Below are 23,547 nucleotides of genomic sequence, written 5' to 3'. Positions count from 1 at the left end.
GTGTGTGTGTGTGTGTGTGTGTGTGTGTGTGTGTGTGTGTGTGTGTGTGTGTGTGTGTGTGTGTTTCACAGGAGTGGAAAAGGATTTGAGGCACCCATGTTTCCTCCTAATTTAGCCAAAGTGACTTCCAGCGATGGTGACACTTGGATGACGTCTGACGACTGCCAGTACACTAGCTTAGGTCATCTTGTTCAACACAGTGACGGTGCTAATTCCAAGTCTGGGATAATCATCTTGTCTGTCCCTAAAATAATCCTCTCAGTTAGGCTTTTAGTGCTTAACATTACGAAGCACAGGATGTTTAACACAATAATGAATCCACATGGGGTGCATTTTTATGGGATCGCTTTTAAACATTCAACACTTTATAATAAGTGCACACTATAAATCCTTCATTACGCATTAGCAATTATTTAGTTTGTTTGTTAAGCATTAACTCTACATTGATATTCGTTAGTAAGCATATACAGTATCATGTGCTTATTGTATTTTCATACTTTTTCAATGAATGTAGAGTTAATGCTTAACAAATGATAATTTAACTAGCAAATCCTTAAAAACATATTTATAATGTGCAGTTATTATAAAGTGTCAGTAAAAATTCTATTCAGAGTGCATTTTTATTTTTAGAGGAAGAATTTTATAACTTTGCTTCAGGCTGAGGCTAAACATTTTTCCCATTCCCCATTATGAAGAATTAGTTTTTTAAATGCAATAAACATACTGTACAAATAACCATTTGACCCTGCTTTTAAATAAAATCAGCTTTTATTTGGTTGTAAATTTAGTTTAATAACCGTTTTGTATCGCTCATGTTTCTTACTGTCTTTGTGTGCCTAAAAATGAAGCACAATAAGGTAATGATGATTTGAATGAATAGTAATGTAAAAAGGCAGTCAAAAGCAAACAGTAAGTGTTGAGCATACAGCAGGTTACAGTCAATAATCTTCACTGCATTAAGCTTTCTAAACACGTGTCTGTGACTCTGCTTCCTACGGCATTCTTAGATCATGCTGCAGAGGGAGCAGATGCTAGGAAGAGCGTGAGTGGCATAGAAATGATAAGGCACAATGAAGGATGGCAGGCGGGAATCCCTTTCTGGTTAAGATGCAGAAAGCCAAATTAGGATGGGAAAAAAACAAAAAGCAGAAAGGCTTGCAGAGACAAAGCCCAACATGGGCAAATTAAAAATAAATGTAACTATAATATGTGATTTCTGCAAAATACTGAACAAAATAATGAATGAATGAATGAATGAATGAATGAGCGAATCTGGAATTTGCAAGATAAAACAGGTATTTTGAATGTATCAAAGTCACCTGTAACATGTTACAATTGAAATGTCTGTTTTATGCAAATACATAAATATTTATAAACATATAACAATAAGAATGTTTTTTGTTTTGCAATTCTGACAAGCTGACTTGATTTTAAAATTACCAGCCTATTTTACAGCTACAAATTCCTATTTTCTGTCCCTATAAATTTAAATTAAAATGGCTATAAAATACGGTTGTCAACGTGTAAATAAGAGAACAGAATTATGCAACCCAAATCCAATCATTTAATAAAGCATATCCGCCAACACCAATCCTAATCCAATACTTGTATTTTCATAGTGTTTGGTGCAGTTTTAGATACATATAAGAACAATTTATATTCTGACAGCTACATAACTCGGTAATGCATTAAAAAGTCCAATCTGTTCTTTAGATTTGATTAATTGAACAACATAAACAAACTGAACATATTTTATTTTATTACGGTATATACGCTGTTTAGGTTAGCCAAAGACTGTAGGAAATATTTTTTTAGTGCACTATACAATACTGCAGACCTTTAGACAATACTAAAATCAAACTCTTAAAATCTTAAAACAGTTTGAATTAAACTGTTACAGTAAACATGTTAAACATGGAGTTGTGTCAATTTTTCAATGTAAGCACCATTGATTGCAAAGAACCAAATCACAAGTATTTTACAAATACTACTGCACTTTTTAGTTTTTTAGGTGAAAATATAGTTATTAAATAAACAAACTTTGAATATGCATTCCGCTTTGAGAATCTATGATGAGTTACTTTTAATCAACAGAATGTCCGAAAAAGCGCCAAATTGAAAAAAACTATTCACATAACATTTGTTCTTTTGAAATTTGTATAAATCAAAGGCTGCATTTACACTGCCGGGTTAACGTGACTCAATTCCAATTTGTTACACCCATGTGGCACAGAGTGAATACGGTCCATGTACGTGTAAGCAGAAAAAAAAAATCACATGGATTCTGATTTACTCAAATCAGATTAATTCTTTGCTCAAATGTGGAAATCTATCCAATATGAATCTGATCCATGCCCTTGTATCTGCAGTGTAAGCAAATAGATCTGATTACACCTGTCAATGTGAGTCACGTGTCATTAAAAACTATAGAGAATGATGTCAAGTCTGACGCTTTCATTTCAGAACAGACTTCAGCAGAGTCGCAAACCTTAAATCTCATACACAATAACTAAAAAAGCTTTTATATTGTCATGTAGCACAAGTATTTAAGCATGCTAATGAGAGCGAGAGAGCACTTTATACGCCATGTAACTAATATAAACTAATATAAAACTATTGCATCCTGCATAGATCACGCCATGGACATCACATTAAGATGCCTACTGGTTTAAAAAGGCCTAGATTGAAAGATGAAAAAAAGATGGCCAAATGAAAACTTTTCAGTCATAAACTATAGTAAAACAACTTGTCCAAAAGAATTTTAAAAAATGAAACCCTGCAAACAGATGAAATACAGGAACGAAGAAAAGGGCACTCTTTTATTATCAGCTGTCAGTCAGCGCCCACTCTTTTTTCTTAGTCATTGCACCTTTGCTGTGTGCAGTGTAAATGCAGATAATCGGATACGAATCACTTTTAAAAAACAAAAAATAAGATGTAGTCACAAAAGTGGAATTGACTAGCCAGATCTGCAGTGTAAATGCAGCCAAAAAAGCTACAAAAAAATAATTAAATATTAGAAAAGCATACAAACATTATTTCATTCATTCATTTTTCTTTGGCTTAGTCTCTATTTCAGAGGTCGCCACAGCGGATTGAACCGCTAACTATTCCAGTATCTGTTATACGCAATGGATGCCTTTCCAGCCGCAACCCAGTACTGGGAAACACCCATACACACTTATACACTACGGCCAATTTAGTTTATTCAATTCACCTACAACAAATGTCTTTGGACTGAGGGAAACTGGAGTACCCAGAGGAAACACGTGAAGAAGGGGAGAATATGCAAACTCCACACAGAAATGCCAACTGGCCCAGCCAGGACTCGAACCAGCAACCTTTTCGCTGTGAGACAACAGTGCTAACTACTGAGTCACAGTGCCACCTAAAAAAGCATACTTTTTTAACAAAATGTGTTGGTTGTAACAGAAACTAAGTAGTTTTAGTTTCCAAGAAACTAATGAAGTTTCTTAATTTGAAAGTGTGTTTTAATCGAGGATCTCCCTGAACAGGATGTATAATCTGTGTCCAGGAAACAGTCATCACTGCTCAAGTGCAGAGTAAATTGAACGTTGTGGTGTTTGACTACATCGCTCGCCTTTAATGTTTGAGCTCTGTTCATCACAGGTCTGGGATCAGGGTTGCGGAGTGAGTAAATATTTACTCCAGAGCAGTGGGACTCTTTCCGGAAGGTTCCCGGCACTTGCAGGGAATTAAGCAGCCTCTGAACAGAGGGAACACCCTGCTGTTAAACACAGGAGAGACCTCAAGTACACACACAAAGACGGATGTTCAACATACACATGTACTGTAGATGCATGTGGCCACTGCAAAAAAAAAAAAAAGACCATCCCTGACCACTGGACAAAATTAAACCTTAATAAAAACACTGGAATAGCTCAAAATGCAATAAATAATAGCAAATAATGCTAAAGGCTTCGTATGAATGTGTGCAGCATAAAAGGGGAGAGAAAAAAGGTGGTATGACCTCAATATTGCAATCATGATTTTCCAATTGAAACCATAAAGGTCACAAAACTAGAAGCGGGAGATGCAAGGAGCCTGATAAATGAATGAAAAAGGGTGGGAGAAGTGCAGACGGTGGAAAGAAAACAAAGAATTCATTCTCCAAAACTTCCTGAAGCCTGCTTTTAAAATAACACAGGCATAAAACACACAGGGACAAACCGGTGCTATAAAAAGCTATGGCCTAAACTCTGACCATGTCATTGGGTGAACCGATAACCAAGTCTTGCGTGACTGTAAACGGATCTATCTGAGTGGTTTAATGGATTTGCGTCCTCCGCGGCATGAGAATATAATGCAAAATATGCTGCAATCGTGTCCTGCCGACCTGTCTGTACAAGTCTAGGATTTTCCATTGCGTACAAGCATGCACGTTCACCTTAAGTGTCCTTGAGTGTTTCAGAGTGACTTTCACATGGAAGATGCCAACATGTTTTTGAGCAACAACATAAAAGGGAACAGAGCACTATATACTCTTCAAATGGCACTTATGAATGGATCTACACCAGCAACTCAAACCCAGAATGCTGGTGAATAATGCAGGTAGCATTGTCAAGTCTCCTTCTACATGGAGTAAATAAGCTAATCAATAACCAGAACAGCCTCTAGGACTGAGTAACACCTAAAGAGACAAAAGTATACATATATTAAATACAAGCTGTTCTTGTTTGTGCTGTAAGGTGTGTTGTTTTGCATCACACACACACCTATCTGAATATGTACTGTATATTCATGTCAACACAAACACTTATTTATAGATACGAATACTGAGAAAATCGAATTCCATAGAAAGCAAGCCTACAGTTTGGTTGTAGTGCTTAAGGGTGTGTTTGGGTAAACCAGATCAACACTTGGATTATAGCTTCAAGATGAAGTGTGTACTTTCCGCACCATTAGAAGCATTAAAATAATGACTGTTTTCACACCAGTTTCCCAAACACTTTGCCTGACTGCCATTGGACAAATATGTAGTCCTGTCCTAAACTTCCACTATATGCTGAGACAATATTGAAACGGCTACAGTGCTTGCGATATTCTGAGTAACCAAGCTACTAGAAAGAAATTAATACATTTATTAAGTAAAGATTAAAAGTGGCAGTAAATATGTTTATAATATTACAAAAAAAATCTATTCTGACAAAAATATGAAACACCACAGTTGAAATATGAAAATAATTAAAACATTCATTCCCTTTTTGGCTTAGTCTCTTTATTAATCAGGGATCACCACAGCGGAATGACACACCAACTTATCCAACATATGTTTTACGCATTGAATGCCCTTCCAGCCACAACCCAACACTGGGAAACACCCATTCACTCTCACATTCACACACATACAGTACACTACGGCCAATTTAGTTTATTCAATTCACCTATAGCGCATGGCTTTGGACTGTGGGGGGAACCTGAGCACCCGGAGGAAACCCAAGCGAACACGTGGAGAACATGCAAACTCCACACAGAAACGCCAACTGATCCAGCCTGGGCTCGAACCAGGGATTAACTTGCTGTGAGGCGATCGTGCTACCCACTGCGTCACCATGACCCCCTAAAATTAAACACGTTTCTATGAATAAATACAAAACATATAGACCAGTATAAGAGACCTCTTTCAAAAGATTTGTAAAAATCGAACATACCTCAAACTTTTGAGCGGTAGAGTATGTCTCTGCACTATTAAATAATCAAGATTAGATTTAAAGCTGTCATAATTAAATAATAATTCAAAGTGTTTATGACAGCATTCCATGCACCTCCAGTTGTGCCAAAAAGTCTTTCAAACAGCAGCTGTAAATCCAAAGTGATTTCATAACCTGGAAATTACCACTGTAGGAGTAAATGAATAAATACAAGCTTAAATCTTTATGGTCTCTAAACATTACTTAATTTCAGAGTGCAGCTGAATCTTTGAACTGGTTCTGGACTGCTATTTAGCATCCAACTAGGCTAGTAGTTCCAACTCTTTCTCTCTCTGTCTCTCTCACCTCTCGTGTTGTGCCTGATGTGTTTCTCTGCTCTCCATATGGCAGCCAGAGAAAGCTGCTGCTGTTGCATCACTCAGCTCTGTATGAGAGGCTCTGGCACAGCATCAAAGACCTGCTCTGACGGTAAACACCACTGTAATATTCAGGCCTGTGAAACCCACCTGCCAGTGCTCCACAAACCACAGTAAAGACCTACACACGGGTCTGGAATCAGTGGGAAAGAATCCTGAGATGTGGTATAAAAGGAATTAGCATGACTCTCTCTGGCCTCAAGGGTCTCTTTTGATTTTTTTTATGTATATAAAAGGGGGGATTCCTCACATGGATCATGATTTTGGAATCTCCAGTGGCTCATGAAGATTTGAAAGTTCTGGCTCTCGTTAAAGCACACAATAAACCACCTAGTTCTAAATCTGTGCTTTTAAGATCTATATTAAAAGAAAGCTCACATAGGACCATATTTCAGTGAAAAACAAAATGAAAAATGAAGATGTCATCGTATCAGACATAAAAATTGAAATCTGCCCGCAGACATCAGTTCCGATGCTGAATGAGACAGCATCTCTGTGTCTAGCTGGAACAGCCACATCACTTACCCTGCAGACAGACATCTGGTTGGTTGTCAGGGTCCCAGTCTTGTCTGAACAGATAACGGAGGTGCATCCCAGCGTCTCCACCGAGGGCAGTGAACGGACAATGGCATTTTTCTTGGCCATGCGACGGGTGCCCAGTGCCAGACAGGTGGTGATGACAGCTGGCAAACCCTCAGGGATGGCTGCTACTGCCAAGGCCACAGCAATCTTGAAGTAGTAGATGGCACCTCGGATCCAGGACCCGCCGTGGACTGGGTCAGCAAAATGGCCAATGTTAATGACCCAGACGGCAATGCAGATGAGCGAGATGACCTTGGAGAGCTGTTGACCAAACTCATCCAGCTTCTGCTGCAGTGGGGTCTTCTCCTGCTCTGTTGCCGCCATCTGGTTACGGATCTTGCCGATTTCGGTGGAAACCCCAGTGGAGACGACGACACCGATTGCCCGGCCTGCAGCGATGTTTGTGCCCTTTCGGAAAACATGAGCAGATGCACAAATAAGCACGTACATTCTTAAATGGAACAAAGCCTCCAAAAAAGACCTTTCAGGTCTAAATTTACACTTTTGCAGTCTTGGAAACAACAACAGCAGCAGCATCACAAGTTCCTTCATCCCATATAATTTTATAAAATGCAGCTTGGAAAAACCATTGACTTGTGTGGAGCTGGCCATAATGTCATTAGGGACATTTTGCCCTAATAGGAAACTACATCTTTCATTACCACAATGTTATGGAAAATGCATAAAGCTGGACTATAAGTGCATGTGGGCGATATACAGTTTATTTGAAAAGACTAAAGAAGAAAACAGGCAGACTGCATTTACTATCACTCTCTAAGCCATAACGTCACCTGAGGTGTTCCCTATGCTCAGATGATGTTACAGCAAACTAAGTGGATTTAGAGCAGACAAATGCTTGCCTACTTAAGAGTGTCTCAGTGACTGCAAATGGACACAAACAGGAAGAGTATGTTAAGACTGAGTGCACGGACAGAATACTCAAGTCTTACTATATCCTACAGTAGGGTTGGGCAATTAATTGGAAAGTAATCGAAATCGTCATTCAGAAACTGTAATCGGTTAAATTTTTTAAGGTAAATTTTTTCAATAACTTTCCCTACCACATGTGGAGTCATGTGACCCAGCTCTGTTAAGGCTGATTTAAACGTCTGCATCGAATGCATGGGTATGGTCCGGTGCAGCCTTTGCACACACCTCTCAAAAAAACTTAACTACACGTCAACTACACATCACAAGTTTGCACTATGAAGATGCTTAGAAGCTGCACCAGAGATGCCTTGAGACGGCATATTTTCCATTACAATAAAATGTATTTATTATTTGGTAGTGGTGTATTGACTTTCATAGAAAGAAATTTTGTGTGTTAGTGTGATTTATTGAATTGGAGTTTATGTATCTGAGGAAACTCTGTCACAGTATTTAGTGCATTAGTTGCTTTGTTGTCATTACCTTTGTTTCCATCCACCTATTTTTATGCACATTTTGCATATGCGCATAAAAAACTGATGGAAACGCCAAAATGTACATTCATTTTGAAAATGCAGATAAAAAACATATACGGATAACTGAATAGGATAAACTTTATATTCAAAAAGAAAGGATGCACATAAACTGAGAACAAGTTTACCAAACAATTTCCAGTATGCGTATTAAAAAAGGTAATTTGATTTTGTTATAGGAGATCATGTGATGATAAAAATATGTGCGAATGGGAAAAAACCAGTGGCTGTGGACACTGTAAATCACCTGAAATCTTGTTTTGGTCATTCAAAAATTCTGTAACCGTTTCAGTGTTAGTGTTATTATATTATTAATTACCTCCAGAATCAAGAGCAACTGTGCTCCATGTCTGACGCCTTCAAATGCCACCTCACGTCTACTGCAAGTTATTTATTAAATGAAGAAAAGATTGACGCAGCTTCTCCTACTGCAGCAAATTTCATTTTTAAAGTGACATTTTTGTTCGCTTTGACTCGTTAGATGGACACGCTGCTTTAGTCGCACGGCTTTTACGTGTTAAAAGTTTTTGCGCATTAAGTTAATTTGTATTTTTGGATGGAAACATAGCTACTGCAACTGACCTCTGCCTGTTAACGAACTACTCTGTTGTTTGGCCCTTTTTGGATTTGTTTGCTGTTAATATTTGTACATTAGTAAGTATGGAGCCTGATGCCATTTTCTTTTGTACCTTCTTTTTATTGATTGTTTTTGTGGACAAGGGAGTTAGGTAATGAAGTGTATTTTCTTTTCTTTTCCTGAAAATAGTGAAGTTAGAGGGAATTTGAATTAAGCTTGTTTTGTTAATTTTTTTGGCCTGGTCAGCTTCTGAAGTTGAAAAAAAAAGACAAATTTTGTTTAGAAAAATGATTGTGTAAATAAAATCGCTATATACTTTCTTAAGCAGCATTGTGTGTGCAGTCTTCTCTTTCATATTGCATCCTTACCCCTAGACGGGGTGTAACACATAAAAATATCTGTTGACAGAAGATTCAAGTAATGCACTGCTTAAAATATTATCCACAGGATATATGTACAAGACTTATTTTATTTAGAAGAGATACTGCTTATTTTCTACTTTTAATGTGAAAAACATTGAAAATAATTAATGGTGGGCCGTTATCAGCGTTAAAGTGCGTTAACGCAAGACTTAAAAAAAAATATTGCCGTTAATCTAATCTCGAAGTTGAGTTGGGAGCTGGGTCTATTCTACGCAAGCTATGATGGCTTTGACCTGGATATTTTAGCGTGGATGTATACCTGACCGGTGAGCCGTCTGATAAAAAAGTGCCCTTCTGAATCAAATCAGCAAGACGCCCTTCTGGATCTTTCCCTTACTTCAAAGACACTACTGACTACTCTTACATGGACATCGGTAATCTAGTTATTTGCCTTAATATACAATAATATAATCAAGGTGTTTACATGAAATACTTTAGGTATGGGTTTCCTGTAATTTTGAGTGACTTTAGCTGCAGTTCAGCATGCCCCCGTGACAAACTGGGGTATTAGACGCAAATAATGAGTAAGGACTAGTGAGAGTGTTATAGACATGAATAACGCACGCTAAATGGAAAGAAAAAAACAAACGCATTTTGCGATGTGTGTGTGTATGTGTGTGTGTGTGTGGGGTCCTTTACTGACAGCCACGTGTGTCGGAAAATATGGCAAAAAAAAAGTCCTACATGACAGTAATAGTTTGATTGCGGTATTTACTCCAATAATGCCACTATTTATGCATACTCCATGTCTTAATTCCATTTCTGTTTAGTCCAGTTATGGCTTTAGTCGGATTAAGGTAATTAGTTTGAAGGAAGTAGTTTGAAGCATATGTAGGCCTAAAGTAAAAAAAAATCATGTTTAGCAGAATAAACAGTTAGTAAACACAAGTACATCGTATTGAACATAATTTATTTTCATTTCCAAGTACCATAGTAGACCAGTTTCTCAAGGAGTTTGTGATGCATTCTGGAAACCGGAAATAAGCCCCTAGTCTAATGCACCACCTGGCTTGAGAAACCCGTTCTTAAAGACTTACTTTTAGTCATTATTTGGGTAGCACACATGATCTGAATGCCTTCGGCAGAAATCAAATGATTAATTTTAATCTAGATTAATTCCAACATTACAGTGAAATTAATCTAGATTTTAAAAAATAATCTATCAGTGAACTATAAAGGCAAAATAGTTAAATGAATAAATTAAATAATCGTTTATCGTAATCAAGTTAAAACATTCAATTAATAAAAATTTTGGTTTTAGGCCAAATCGCCCAGCCATATCCTAATATATAATGCCCTTCTCCTGACAAAACTAAAGGTGGGTACTAGGGATGCTCCAATTGATCGGCCAGAGGATCGCTATCGCTGATAATCACATTTAAAGACTCAATGTGTACTCGCCGATCTCATGAACTGACCACAAATGTTTGTTTATGCGTTTACAAGTCGAAGAAGATGCACATGCGCACCTGGGTTATACAGTACATGCAGTGCAGCCGCTTCTGCATGTATTTAGGCCTTTTTTCTTATAAGAACTGAAAGTTCTGTGTTTTTGACAATATTGCAAGTTTACTAAAACCCAGCTGGAAGTATTAAATAAATTACTAAAAACTTTTTTAAATGATATTTTTAACATGAATATTTAATAATGTAACTTCTTGTAATTTACTTATTGCAAATAACAGTACTTTGTAGAACTATTTTCTTTTAGTAAGTAATGGATTTATAGATTTTCAACTTCTTATGCATCACATATGCACTCCAAAGTTTTTCTTGATTGACACATGTTGAATTCTTCCATTATCATTTGCAATGTTTCCAAACTGCCTTGTTAGTAAAGAAATTTTGCCATTTTTTAATCTGTGCTATTTATTATGTTCTGTAAAGCTAACCATGTTTAAACCTACAGTAAATGGTTAAAAGAGACGTGCTTAAGGGATTTTATGCAGCATCCTTCATTTATTCTCTTAAATATGGAGAGTTCTCCACTTAAGTATCATACTTAGAGCGAAAATGTACTTTATGCATTATAAAGCATGAAGCATCAGAATCTGTACTTGGTATATGTCGATCACCATGACAAGGTATCGGTACTTAGTATTGGCTACAAAAATTCTGATCGGAAAATCCCTAGTGGATACACTGAACATATTCATGAATAAACAATGCTAATATACACTTGACACATATTTCCTCTCCCAAAACAGGAAGTAAAATGCTTACAGAAAACAGCATGTTCTTTTTGTCTTGATTGACAGCTCTGGGATCTGGCACAGGATCAGTGTGCTTGATAACAGACACAGATTCACCTAAAAGCAAAATACACACAGAAGTGGTTTAAATAAAAGGATACTGAAAACGGAGAGGTGAAATGCAACACTGTTCATCTGAGATGTCCACACAGTACCTGTGAGGATGGACTGGTCTACCCTCAGGGTGGTGGATTTAATTGAGGTGATCCTGATATCTGCTGGCACCTTGTCTCCAACTAGAAAACAAAACCGGTTGAGAGTTGGTTCATCAAAAGTCAGACTCCAGTGCTGCTGATGAATGTGAGACAGGTCAAAAAAAAGTTTGTAGGACATATGCCAAAAGTGCCAAAACTGCAATCATAAACAGGAAATTAGACAGATTGCTGAACGGAAATCATTCAAGGCAGTTCTTGAACTCTTGCTTTCAAGGTAAACACTTAATTACTATAGATTGAAGCTGAGCTACTAGGGCACAAAGCCTGAAGCTACGTGAAAAAATGACTGAAACAAAAAAAAGACATTTAGAGAGAGCGCTAGCTGGTGCTGCTCTCTCTCTCTCCCTGAGACTGAAACACTGTTCGATACCTAGTTGATGAGAACACACAGAATGATCAATATTTGGTCCATGCACCATGTTTAGTCCAACAGAAAAAAGGGTTTTAATACAAAAGAAAAAAACAACAACAGGATGGAAAAGTTTGTAAGATGAGCCAAAATCAGTCAATATGTGTCATTTTCTTTTTGTCTTGCATGAGCAGCAGATATTGTGTGTCAGCATGACTTAATAAACCTTTTTTATCCTTCCAACCCAAGACATCAAGACAAAGCATCAATAAACATTATATATCACCCACGCTTAAGTGATCTACTAATATATTCACAGCTCACAGAAATGATGATACAAGTCCAGTGTATTAATATAAACAAAGATGTCTCGACATATACTGTATACTACACCTGCATGGAATCTAAATCTTCATATTTCCAGTGAAAGCTCCAGAGATTTTCATAGAACCCATGATACAACATTCTTGAAGACTACCAAGTTTTATTTATTTTTAAGTAGGCTGCATTTATTTGCTTAAATCTACAGCACATTTTTGTTAATTATTATTACAACTTCCAATTTCTATGTCTAGCTATAACCCTGCGGCTGGATTTATATAATGACCCACATATAAATCCTGGACCAGGATGAAGAAGCAGCAGGGGGACTTACTGGACATTTTACAGCAATTAGAGAGCCTTGGTGTCATAATTATACTCCATTTAAACCCTTGGGCTGAGCATGATGTGCCTAGGGGCAGCAAGACATGCAAGAGAGCAGCCACCCTTCCCATTAGTCTTTAACACATTGTTAGACAGATAGTGGGTGAGCGGTCCAGACAGTGTTAAAGCTAAAATGCTTCCTTTTTTGCTCTGAAGGTTAAAGATCAGACTCTTTACAGGACCCTAAAAACAGTTATATCGGCAGTAGAGCTGCATGCTTCTGGATGAATCTACAATCACAAAGATATTAAGATTGTGAATTTGAACTGAAGACTTAAGAAAATAATTAAGAAATTCTTACAAAAATCTTTCACTGCAATACATAAAAAAATAATTTGATAGATTTAAAAAAAAACAAAACAAATCTATTTAAATGAATGATTCAATGACTCACTAACATACTTCACTTGTAATTCTGGATGAATCTTTTTTAACAAATGATTCAATGACAAACACAATTTTTATCAGTCATTTGTTGCCATCTACTGGCATAACAAGGTAATTAATAAAATCTTCACCTAAACTAGTGTCAAGTCACTTTGAAAAGGTGCTCTTATGGGGCCGATCACACTGAACAAGTTTTGTTTCGTTGAGAGGCGTCTTTTTTAAATGATTTACTAACGGTCGTGAGAGTTTTGCACGCTGCTTATGCTCCCTGCATGCCTCGTCTTTTAACTGCTGCGCCTCGTGTTTTTGCCGTTGCATGCTGTGCGCTCACAGTTAAGTCAACTCTGAGCGAAGAAGCTCACTTGCGTCTTTTTCATTCTCCAATGCAATGAAAGCAGGGGCGGGATTTCCACTGAGGTGACAGAAGTGCTTGTGTTGTCAAGATGACTCTGGAGATTTTTAAAATGGAGGAGAGACTAGTAGTCGCTGGTTCCAGTTATCCAGAGCTGTATGACTTTACAAATCTTGAATATCACAATATTATTAAACATTACAATTATAACAATATCAACAGCAACACTTACGCACAATACGCAGCTGATTTGGTCATTGCCTGGTGACAAAAAAGTGCACCACACTTTTTTTTTTCTTGTCAACAGAAAGGCAGTGTGGTGCTCCTTACGTTTTTGAAACGTAAAAGCGTGTTGTGTGTGTTTGGCTCCCTTTTAAGTATTTTGATTGCTACTATCGTTATAATGCTTAGATCTGAACTCAAAAAATTTCTCCAGGTACTTTTGAAATAATGCGACTTTTTTAAACACATAAATATCAACACTGCCTAAAAACACTAAAGACTGAAACTGATCACAGAACTGAATATTCCACTGTGATTATACAGTACTTGTTAAATATTTAATAGACATGGCCAAATCATTGTCATGTAGGAATAACATTGTGTGGGTGTTTGAATCGAGATTTAAACAATTAATTGTGCAGTATGTATGTGTGTTTTGTTGCACAATCATTTGTTTTGTTAGTCACAATAGCAGGATCTGGCATAATACTGAGATGTACAGTAAAAGATCCCCTCTCCCCACCTCTCTCTCTTTTTTTCTTTTCTTTTTATTCCAACCCTTTGGACATGATTTCTCAGTCATGCAGTCTCTCTTCCTCCCACGTCACAGAAACAGCTCCTGGGGTCTCTGCTGAGGGAGACAACACCCCCATCAGGGGCTGCTGTGTGTGCGTGGGAGAGGGGATAGCGAGGGCACGGCGGGCGGGAACCTGTTCACGCTCCCAGAACGACAGACCTTCCTTTTCTCTTTCTTGGATTTTATCGCTCCCTCTCTCTCCCCCCTCAGCAATGTCTCCCACCCACACGGCCACATTTCGAATGGGTACTGAACCCATCTAAATGCTAATGTGAGCAGCTTTTCGCCATACCAAGCCAGAACAATGCAAAGTGAGCTAAATATACACAGACATTATGACAGTAGATGGCAAGCATCTGATAGCAGGAAACAGGCCGCCACGGACTTCGGGCATAAACTTGATTAGGGCGGGTGACGCATGCTTACTTGAACGGTGTAATAACAGAGGCTGGCGAGTTCAAGACATTTGCGAATACTAATCAAAACGGTCCCAGAGCCTGTGGGTATGACTAACAGATGATGGGGCTAAACTGAATTCATTTTAAAAACACAGACTCTTTGGTTCACCTTTACTCATCCTATTGAGACGGAGAAGAAAAAAAAAGTGTCTTTCCAAATCTCCAAGCTTTCTGTACCCGCCTATTCTAGTTCCTTCGATATTCTAATGAACTGAGAATGTTATTTTTGAGCCTCTGAAACAGCTAAGGGAAAGTTCCATTTCGGACGCTGTGATTACCACAATCATAACACTGGCACAATGCTAGGCTGACTGGAAATTACAAGTGTAAATAATCTATAAATATCTATAGTACTCATGCATGCAAAAGGCTGAATGATGTTTTCCAACCTCCAATTCTCTTGGTGGTGGTCCATGCCAAAAGTTCACATGGAATTGCCACTCACGAATGAAGGAGGTTGCAGCTAAGAGAAGGGAATGAATGCTGCGGGTCATATTTTTGGTTGCTTTGTTTTGAAAGATTTTTTTTTCTGTAGTTACCAATTTAAAGTTCTCACAAGTGCCTTTTTCCAACGTGCAATTATCATGCAACCTCTAGGGAAAGTGACAGGGCTTTTGGGTTGCATGTTTGTTTATGCATGTTTGCTAGTGCTTAGCAACAAGATTATGTCATCGGCACAGTGGGTTTAGACAGAAATCGAGAAATATTTCAGCAGACAATCCCGACAACATCTCCGACCTGCCAGTGCTTCCTTCCTACTGAACAGGACTTGTTAAATGCTACAACTCTAACCAATGAACTCAGCAGGAGCAGTTTGGAGTGTGTGTGAATGTGTCCACACCTCGTTAGTGGATTCTCATGGCTATAAACCTGGTGATGGATCTTAAACCACAGAACCATCTCCTTTTCCCCCATTGCCCATGATAATAAAAATACAGAAGATGCATAGAGTGCCAGTTGTTTCCACCCTCACAGACTTCTGGAGTGGAAACACCTCTAACTCTTATCCCACCGGAGCAATTCACCTTGTCTCGTTTTTGTTCAGCAAGCTGGGAAGTGCTCAAGGCCTCAGGAAAAGGGAAAATGACAAAAATCTCATTTGCAATCCAAAAATATCCATCAACGTGCCATTGGTGTTTGACTATACAGCAACATATGCCCTAGGGTGCCCTAGGATTTTCAATGTTATTGCTTCAGATACATTGACTTTTGCAGTCATTTATATTTTTAATGATGACATTTACATTTATAATGTGAAAAATTGTGCAAAATATTACATGGTAAATATTTAGACCATGTTAATTTGGCATTATGTTTACTTAGGTTTTGTGTCAACCTGAACCTCAATATAGATAACGTCAGAACTAGGCATGGGACCATAACCATTTTCAAGGTATACCGTAGTTTGGAATAGTTTGTATATGTGGTATATGTGCAATTTTTTTAATTTCCTTTTTTTATCCAAAGATTCCATTTTAAATTGTAGAGAAATTTGTTTTTTAATCTAATGAAGATAGCAGTAGTCAATGATTCATTTGAATTATTTAGGCTGACATGTTTACTTTATATTATAAATGTTTCTCAAAATAAATATATCGTCTGTGTCCAAAAATTGCCTACTACTCAGTAGATACTGCATTTGAATTTGCTACTCGACCAATAGAAAAGAATGTTCTATACATTATGAATGTGAGTAGTATGAGTGAAGCACGGACGTACTACAGATGCCATTTTGTCATTATCACGTGATTTACCCATTTCACTCCCATTCATGAATCCTCCCACAGTGCATCATGGTATAGCATAGCGTCCATCGGATGCGCACTTCAGAATCTCGCCGATGGTAGTAGTTCATCCGGGTACTTCTTGCATACTATTTTTTAAATTCTATGAATTTAGATTTGCTATTCGGCTTACATACTGTTTTTAATGTACAATACAGCTTGGAATTATGTGATTTCGGACAGCCATTGTGTTCAAAGAGGAAAAAAAAATCTTTTTTTTACCCAGATATTTAAAAAGAATACATTGTAGAGCAGTTTACAGAAAAAAAGTTTTGACGTTGGCGTTGTAGAATAAAATATTCAACTAGTGTTGAATTAGGTTTACAACAGACCTTATTTCACTTACCAAATGAAAATCCCAAATTATAATAATCTCATTAGAACTTTATCTGTTTTTTTTACCCAGATTCTGATGATCCGAATCCTGTTTTAGGAATACTATACAGTTCATTTCCTACATGAAAATAAAATTTGCTATTCTTTCTAGGTACATTTTTTCCAGTTTCCATTTCAGGTACAGTGCTCATCATTTTAATAATGAATATTTTTCTCCATTTCTCAGTGAATATAGGCTATGTATTTTGGTGCATTTAAACAAAACAGATTTATTAAACAGATATATTTATTAAAATAATATTTTAGTCACCAAACATATTCAGAAATTGAAAGATACAATAATACAAAGATACAATTAAATTCAAGCAAAATATTCCAAAAATAAATAACAGCCTACAAAATTTCAACTAAATTTGTAATTTTTTTTGCTTCTCTTGATTTTTCCTCTTCTAAAAATTTGTATTCAATATTTTTTCTACAATATATAAATTTGGTTATTTTTTTTTTAGGTTAGTTCAGATTTGGCTTCAGTACTGACTAATCTAATGTATATGTACAAATATAATATTGTATAGCTTCCTTCTTAAAATATGAATTTAAAAGAAAGATTTGTGAGGGGTGTACTTATATATGCTGAAAACTGCATCTCCACCCAAAACTATTTCTCATTGGTCCAAAATCCTAATTAACACACCACCGCTGTATGATAAAGTACACTAAAATATGGTGAGAACCATGATTTTTGCTTTCAGGAAGCACACGTACTGGATGCTGGAAACATCTGTACTGACAGTAATTCTGAGTTACTTCACATGTCTGCCAGTTTGACCTTGGCACAGGCGGGACTCTGGGGCCGGTTACCATGGTAATATGGCCCAGAGGTGTCAGGGGGTGAAGTCTGACAGTGTGCACGTCTGGCCGCTGGAATGTGGGCTTGTCAAGACAAAAGACCAAACGGCGCACCTAAACAAAGAGCCGCTTGTTACCACCGCGCTAAGACAGGTAATGTATCCCACATCTCATCCGCATCTCTTTAATTCCGCCTGTCTCTCTCTCTCTGCATCACGCTGCATTTATCTCTCCCTCCCGCTCATCTGTCTTTCACGCTTTCGCGCTCTCACACTGCTTTCTGCCTCCCTCACACATTCTGCATCTCTCCGTACACTCGCTCTCTCTCACTCCCTCCGCACCAGGCTCTTCGTGACTCCCTCTTTTTCACTCCCATTCACAAGCAAACGCAGCAATGTGCCTGCATCCTTGTATCTGAATGAATGCGGATGCTCTCAAACATGAATTGGAAAATCATGTGGTGTACCACAGGTATTACTTTACCATTCTTTTTGTTTTCATGGTGGAAAACAGATCCTCATTGTCATCTTCTCTCTTCTGCTACACACTTGGCTGATGCAGACTAGAGATCATTAGCAAGAAGGGGATTAAAGAAGCAAATGCTAACTACTGTGAAATGGTGACTCACTCATTCATTTTCTTATCGGCTTAGTTTATTAATCTGGGGTCGCCACAGCGGAATGAACCGCCAACTTATCCAGCATATGTTTTACGCAGCTGATACCCTTTAATCACTGGGAAACATCCAACACACACTCATTCACACACATACACTACGTATATTTTAGCTTACTTAATCCACTTACACCACATGTTTTTGGACTTGTGGGGGAAACCAGAGCACCCAGAGGAAACCCAGGCAAACATGGGAAGAACATGCAAACTCCACACAGAAATGGCAACTGACCTAGCCGGGGCTCGAACCAGTGACCTTCTTGCTGTGAGGTGATTGTGCTACCCACTGCAGCTACGTGGAGCCTGTGAAGCGGTGACTAGCACATTTAAATGTGTAGATATGATATGGTCAAGTCAAGAATGACAATGGGTCTATTTTTATCTCTGTGTCTGCATCAGCGTTGTGGAAAGTTACTTTTGAAAGTAGTGCATTACAATACTGAGTTTTTCCACCCAAAAAGTAATTAAGTGCATTACTCAGTTATAATACTTTTGAGTTACTTTTGCGTTACTTTTCCTTACCTGGCTGAGGCTTGATCTCTTTCAGAACTTGCAGGTGTTTTTCCACTTTTTTATAAAGAAGCTCTGCATATAACAATCCCCTACAGTACAGTATATAACCTACAGCTTTATTTTCCTTTAAAAAATGTAGGATAAAATGATATTTTGAGAACTTTCTGAGACTAGAGCTATGCATGCTATATATACAGATTAATGAAAGCATGTAATGTGTTTGCTAGTTTATATGTTTTGTTATTATTAGTTAAGTAAATTACTGTCCATTTAGATAAAAAATTACAATAAAGCCCAAGAGTACTAACAAGAAATGACATGACATGACTAAAATGACATGTCGTTTCCCAAAAGAGAAAAAAGCTTACTATATCACAAAAGGTAGGTGCTTCTACAGTAACGTTAAGACAGATGCTGCATCTCCTTAACAATAAAAGCAATAAACATTTATTTAGTTTATTCTAAACAATTGTTTTACCTGGAGAATGTGAACTGATGTCAATCATAGATGAAGGTGAGTTGCGGGTCTAGTGCTTTGCATATAGTTTTGTTAGTTGAGTTTTACTTACAAACAATCTATACTTACCAACAATCCATTTCTTTTCTTTGATGAGTTCAAAATAACAAGAATCCATTGCAAAAATGTCTCTGGCCTGCCATTGTTTCTGTTTCTGACTGTCTGTAGTGATGACGGGCAATTCACGAATGAATCGTTTGTTTTAACCAGATCTTCTAAGTGAACCGGTCGAACCAGTTCATTAAATTGAACAGAGTTGTCGTGAAACATACTGGATACCTCACTGACACGAAATAAACCCATATCCTGAGATGTTCCGTTACTAGAACAGTACTCTGACTCATCTGTTGTGAAAAAAGAGACCTGATGATGAACATGAGTGTGTGATTCAACTTGACTAAGGTCAAGCTAATTAAGAAAGGTAAAAAGTAACTTGTGTTATATTTTTCTTAAAAGTAACTGAAATAATATCACTTACTTTTTAAAAGTAATGTGTTATATTACTCAATACGGTGGAAAAGTAATATAATTGCATAATGTGGGTTACTTATAACACATTAAACCCCCAAACTGGTCTGCATATACTGTATATTGGCATGTGTGTATGTGAGGAAACAAGGACAAACCTGCGCTTACAAGGAAGTGAAAAACAGTGCGGCTGACAGTATAAAAAGAGAAGGCTATATATTTCAACAAGACGTGAGAGAGAAAAAGTAAAAGAGTGTACAATAATCAGGTTGGTATACAATGAACAGAATATGAGCACATTCAGGTTTTTTCCTGCATGTCTCTGCTTGCCAATCTCATAGTCACAGGAAAGTCACTTACGTAACACAGTCTGGGATATTCCTGCTCTGCTTTCAAGTTTTTGGCAAGAAGCCCACAAACACACACACACACACACACACACTGAAGGGCTCTCCTTCAGGGCAAAGAGCTGCAGTATAACGCACACAAACACACACTCTGGGCAGCCACACATACGCCAATAGGATGACTTGGGGAAAACGGCAGCCTGTGTTTGTGTGTTTTGGGTATGGCGAGAGGTGGAGATGACTGGAAGAAAGACAGAAAAAAAAGAAGCACCAGACCACCTCCGCTGAGTATTATACCTAACCTCTTGGGCAAATTTTCAGCAGAAACCTCCACAGGACACAAGCTGGAGGCTGCTGTTCTCCTTACACAAAGGATGAGACTGTGAGCAGACGAAGTTTAAATGGAGAGACAGAGAGTGAGAGAGAGTGCTGTAGGGGGAAACCCATGAGAAAGAACGGGACAACTAGAAAGAGGTCCAAACCTACCAGAAATCTCCACAATATCTCCGGGCACGATGTCTCGAGCTTTGATCCTCTGGACGGCCGTGCGGTTCATGCGGTAAACTTTGCCCATCTCTGGCTCGTACTCTTTTAGAGCTTCGATGGCATTCTCTGCATTTCGCTCCTGAGAACATACATCAATCCACACAAAGGGTATCAGCAAAAACACACAGTATATATTTAATCTGTATTATTTTTTCCAGCACTTTACAAGCAAGGCAAATTACATATTTACTGTACATTCATATACATACAGTACTCCGTCATATTATATCAGACTGTAGTATTCTAAAGCAAAAAATATATACGTATATTCTAAAGACAATTTTTGATGGTATGCTGGCCATACAATTTACTTTACTCACTAAAATATAATTTACTCATCTTAAATGTGTCATCTTTAATAATAATTTCATAATTTAGCTTAAAAGTTTAAAAAGTGTTAATATCCATGAATTTTGTTTGTAGATATTATCCAAAGGGAGCAGGACAAAAAGACAGCTAGATCAAGATCAAAACAGCACAGACTCCAGAGATTTCATTTTATGCAATAGCTATTGTATAAATAATTCATTTTTTTAACCCATTTAGGAAGAAACTACTATGACAGCAACACAATTACACTTTTATTTCAAAAAGCATTTTATTCAAAATCTAAGCACTTTAAAAACCTAAAAAACCTAAACTAAAATTGAAGCATTTTCAAGGATTTACACTAGTGTTGGTCCCTGTTTATGCCATTGTTCTATAAGGCAACAGGAGCCTGTAGAAAAAATTTCAAAATAAATAAATCAACTACTTCACAGTTTAATGTTCTGACATAAGTTGTAAAACAATGGAAAAATGGTAATAATAAATAATATAATATAATATAATATAATATAATATAATATAATATAATATAATATAATATAATATAATATAATATAATATAATATAATATAATATAATATAATAGATTCCTCTGGGTGCTCCGGTTTCCCCCAAAGTCTAAAGAAATGCAGTATAGGTGAACTAAATAAGCTAAATTGGCCGTAGTGAAACCTAAATTGGCCGTAGAATGCAATTGTGTATGGGTGTTTCCAAGTGTTGGGTTGCGGCTGGAAGGGCATCACTGAGCTGAAAAGAAAATGAACAATATAATATAATATGGTATAATATGATATAATATAATATAATATAATATAATATAATATAATATAATATAATATAATATAATATAATATAATATAATATAATATAATATAATATAATATTTAATATCTAAGAGTGAGAGAATTAAAGCATGTTAAATGTTAGCACATAAATTGTAACATATTTTTGCTTGTTTGTCCTATTTCGTCCTCTGGAACTAAAATCTACATTATGACGAGTTCACACATTGACATGGCAAATGCCTTGAGTAATTGATGAAACATTAATAGCTCATAATTAGTCATGAATCTGCATGTCTTTTATTCTATGAAAACACGCTTTGTTTAATTGTTCATGACAGAATGCGTTGATTCATATGAGACATTTAAAAGTCTATACACCCAGAGACTTACACACAAAATTCATTAAATCTAACATTTAGGAAAGCATTTACAGCTCCTTTAAAACCTTAAAAGTTATTACAAATGCAACAGAGCATGCATACACATTTTTAGCCCAAGTAGATATGCAAATGACTGTCCATTTATTTGTGCATTCCATTATAGGAGTCACAGGCTGTAATGAACAGGATGTGCTGTATTTAACAAAAACCAAAAAAAACTTTAGAAATGCCATCCTGTGGCCAGTGGATTAAAGAAATGACTAGCAATCTTGCTATGGAGAAGCTGACATACACTGTTAAAGGAAAATTACAAGATTTTTTTTTATATAAAATATAGACCCCCATTCAACTCTTTATTAACCAGATGGACCATGCAACATTTTTTGATGTTTGAGCTTTCAAACTCTTGCGGCTGTCTTATTGTATTGTTCAGATGTCTTACATTCCAGCAACAGTTAGAAAATTTGTTTAACCAGAACACACCGGAAAGCTGTGAAATGCAAGGTACAAAAATATGTATTGAACATTGTTATTATTTATTTATTTGTTAGTTATGTACTGTTATTATTTAAATGTATGTACACATTTATTTCACATTTTTAACCATATGACTTTTACATTTTTTATGGTATTTTGTTCTGCATTTATAACAAAACCCAATAAATATATTTTGGGGAAAACAAAAAAACTTTTGTCAACTTTAAATCTTTTAACTAAATGAGAGCAAAATACAACTCTTTTGTTGACTGTCTGCCTGATTTTCATTCTCTTTAATAGACACAACTGAATTATTGCCAATTAGGAAGAAGTGTGCACATTTGAATAAAGAGCATGAACTTTAACAATTAGCCATGCAGCTCTAATAGACACTCAAATACACAGGCTTATGTTTGGGCCCTGCTATTGTGGTATGAATGTAATTACACAACACATCCTTATGTACACAGTAAAAAACAAACAAACCTGCAAACCCGATAATCATTTGTCATGGTTAGGAACAGACGACAGTAGATGCAGAAGTACATATAATACAGAACAAGCAGAGCTGCTGTCCTGACATTACTCATTGAGAAGATAGATATGACCATTTGTTGAATTTCTACATGGCCCCCCCACACACACCCACACCCACCTGCCAGACTCCAATGACTGCGTTGGCCACCAGAATGAGCAAGATGACAATAGGCTCCACGAAAGCTGTGGTGGACTCCTCCCCCTCCTCAAACAGTGCCAACACCTGATAAACAAACAGCAAATAAATTACTCCTGCCTTACATTCACAGAGTTCTGTTCAGGTTACTAAAGCATTCGAGTTTAAAAATAAAAATAAAAATAAAAATATATATATATATATATATATATATATATATATAT

At 36.9% G+C, this 23,547-nt stretch overlaps 1 protein-coding gene across 2 annotated transcripts in view; it reads right to left on the bottom strand.

The window, feature by feature from the left end:
* atp2a3 (ATPase sarcoplasmic/endoplasmic reticulum Ca2+ transporting 3) overlaps positions 1-23,547 on the bottom strand; it is a 101,470-nt gene that overhangs the window by 31,438 nt on the left and 46,485 nt on the right. For both annotated transcript variants that reach the window (XM_009301580.5, XM_692016.11), the window contains exons 4-8: positions 23,306-23,410; positions 20,622-20,760; positions 11,537-11,617; positions 11,353-11,438; positions 6,614-7,078 (exon numbers count right to left, since the gene is read on the bottom strand). In XM_009301580.5, the coding sequence (XP_009299855.1) occupies positions 6,614-7,078; positions 11,353-11,438; positions 11,537-11,617; positions 20,622-20,760; positions 23,306-23,410 (876 nt within the window). The remainder of the gene's footprint in view (positions 1-6,613; positions 7,079-11,352; positions 11,439-11,536; positions 11,618-20,621; positions 20,761-23,305; positions 23,411-23,547) is intronic.

The sequence above is a fragment of the Danio rerio genome, chromosome 5 (genome assembly GCF_049306965.1).
Source record: "Danio rerio strain Tuebingen ecotype United States chromosome 5, GRCz12tu, whole genome shotgun sequence".
Taxonomy (NCBI): Eukaryota; Metazoa; Chordata; class Actinopteri; order Cypriniformes; family Danionidae; genus Danio; species Danio rerio.
This window is presented reverse-complemented; position numbering and strand designations above follow the sequence as displayed.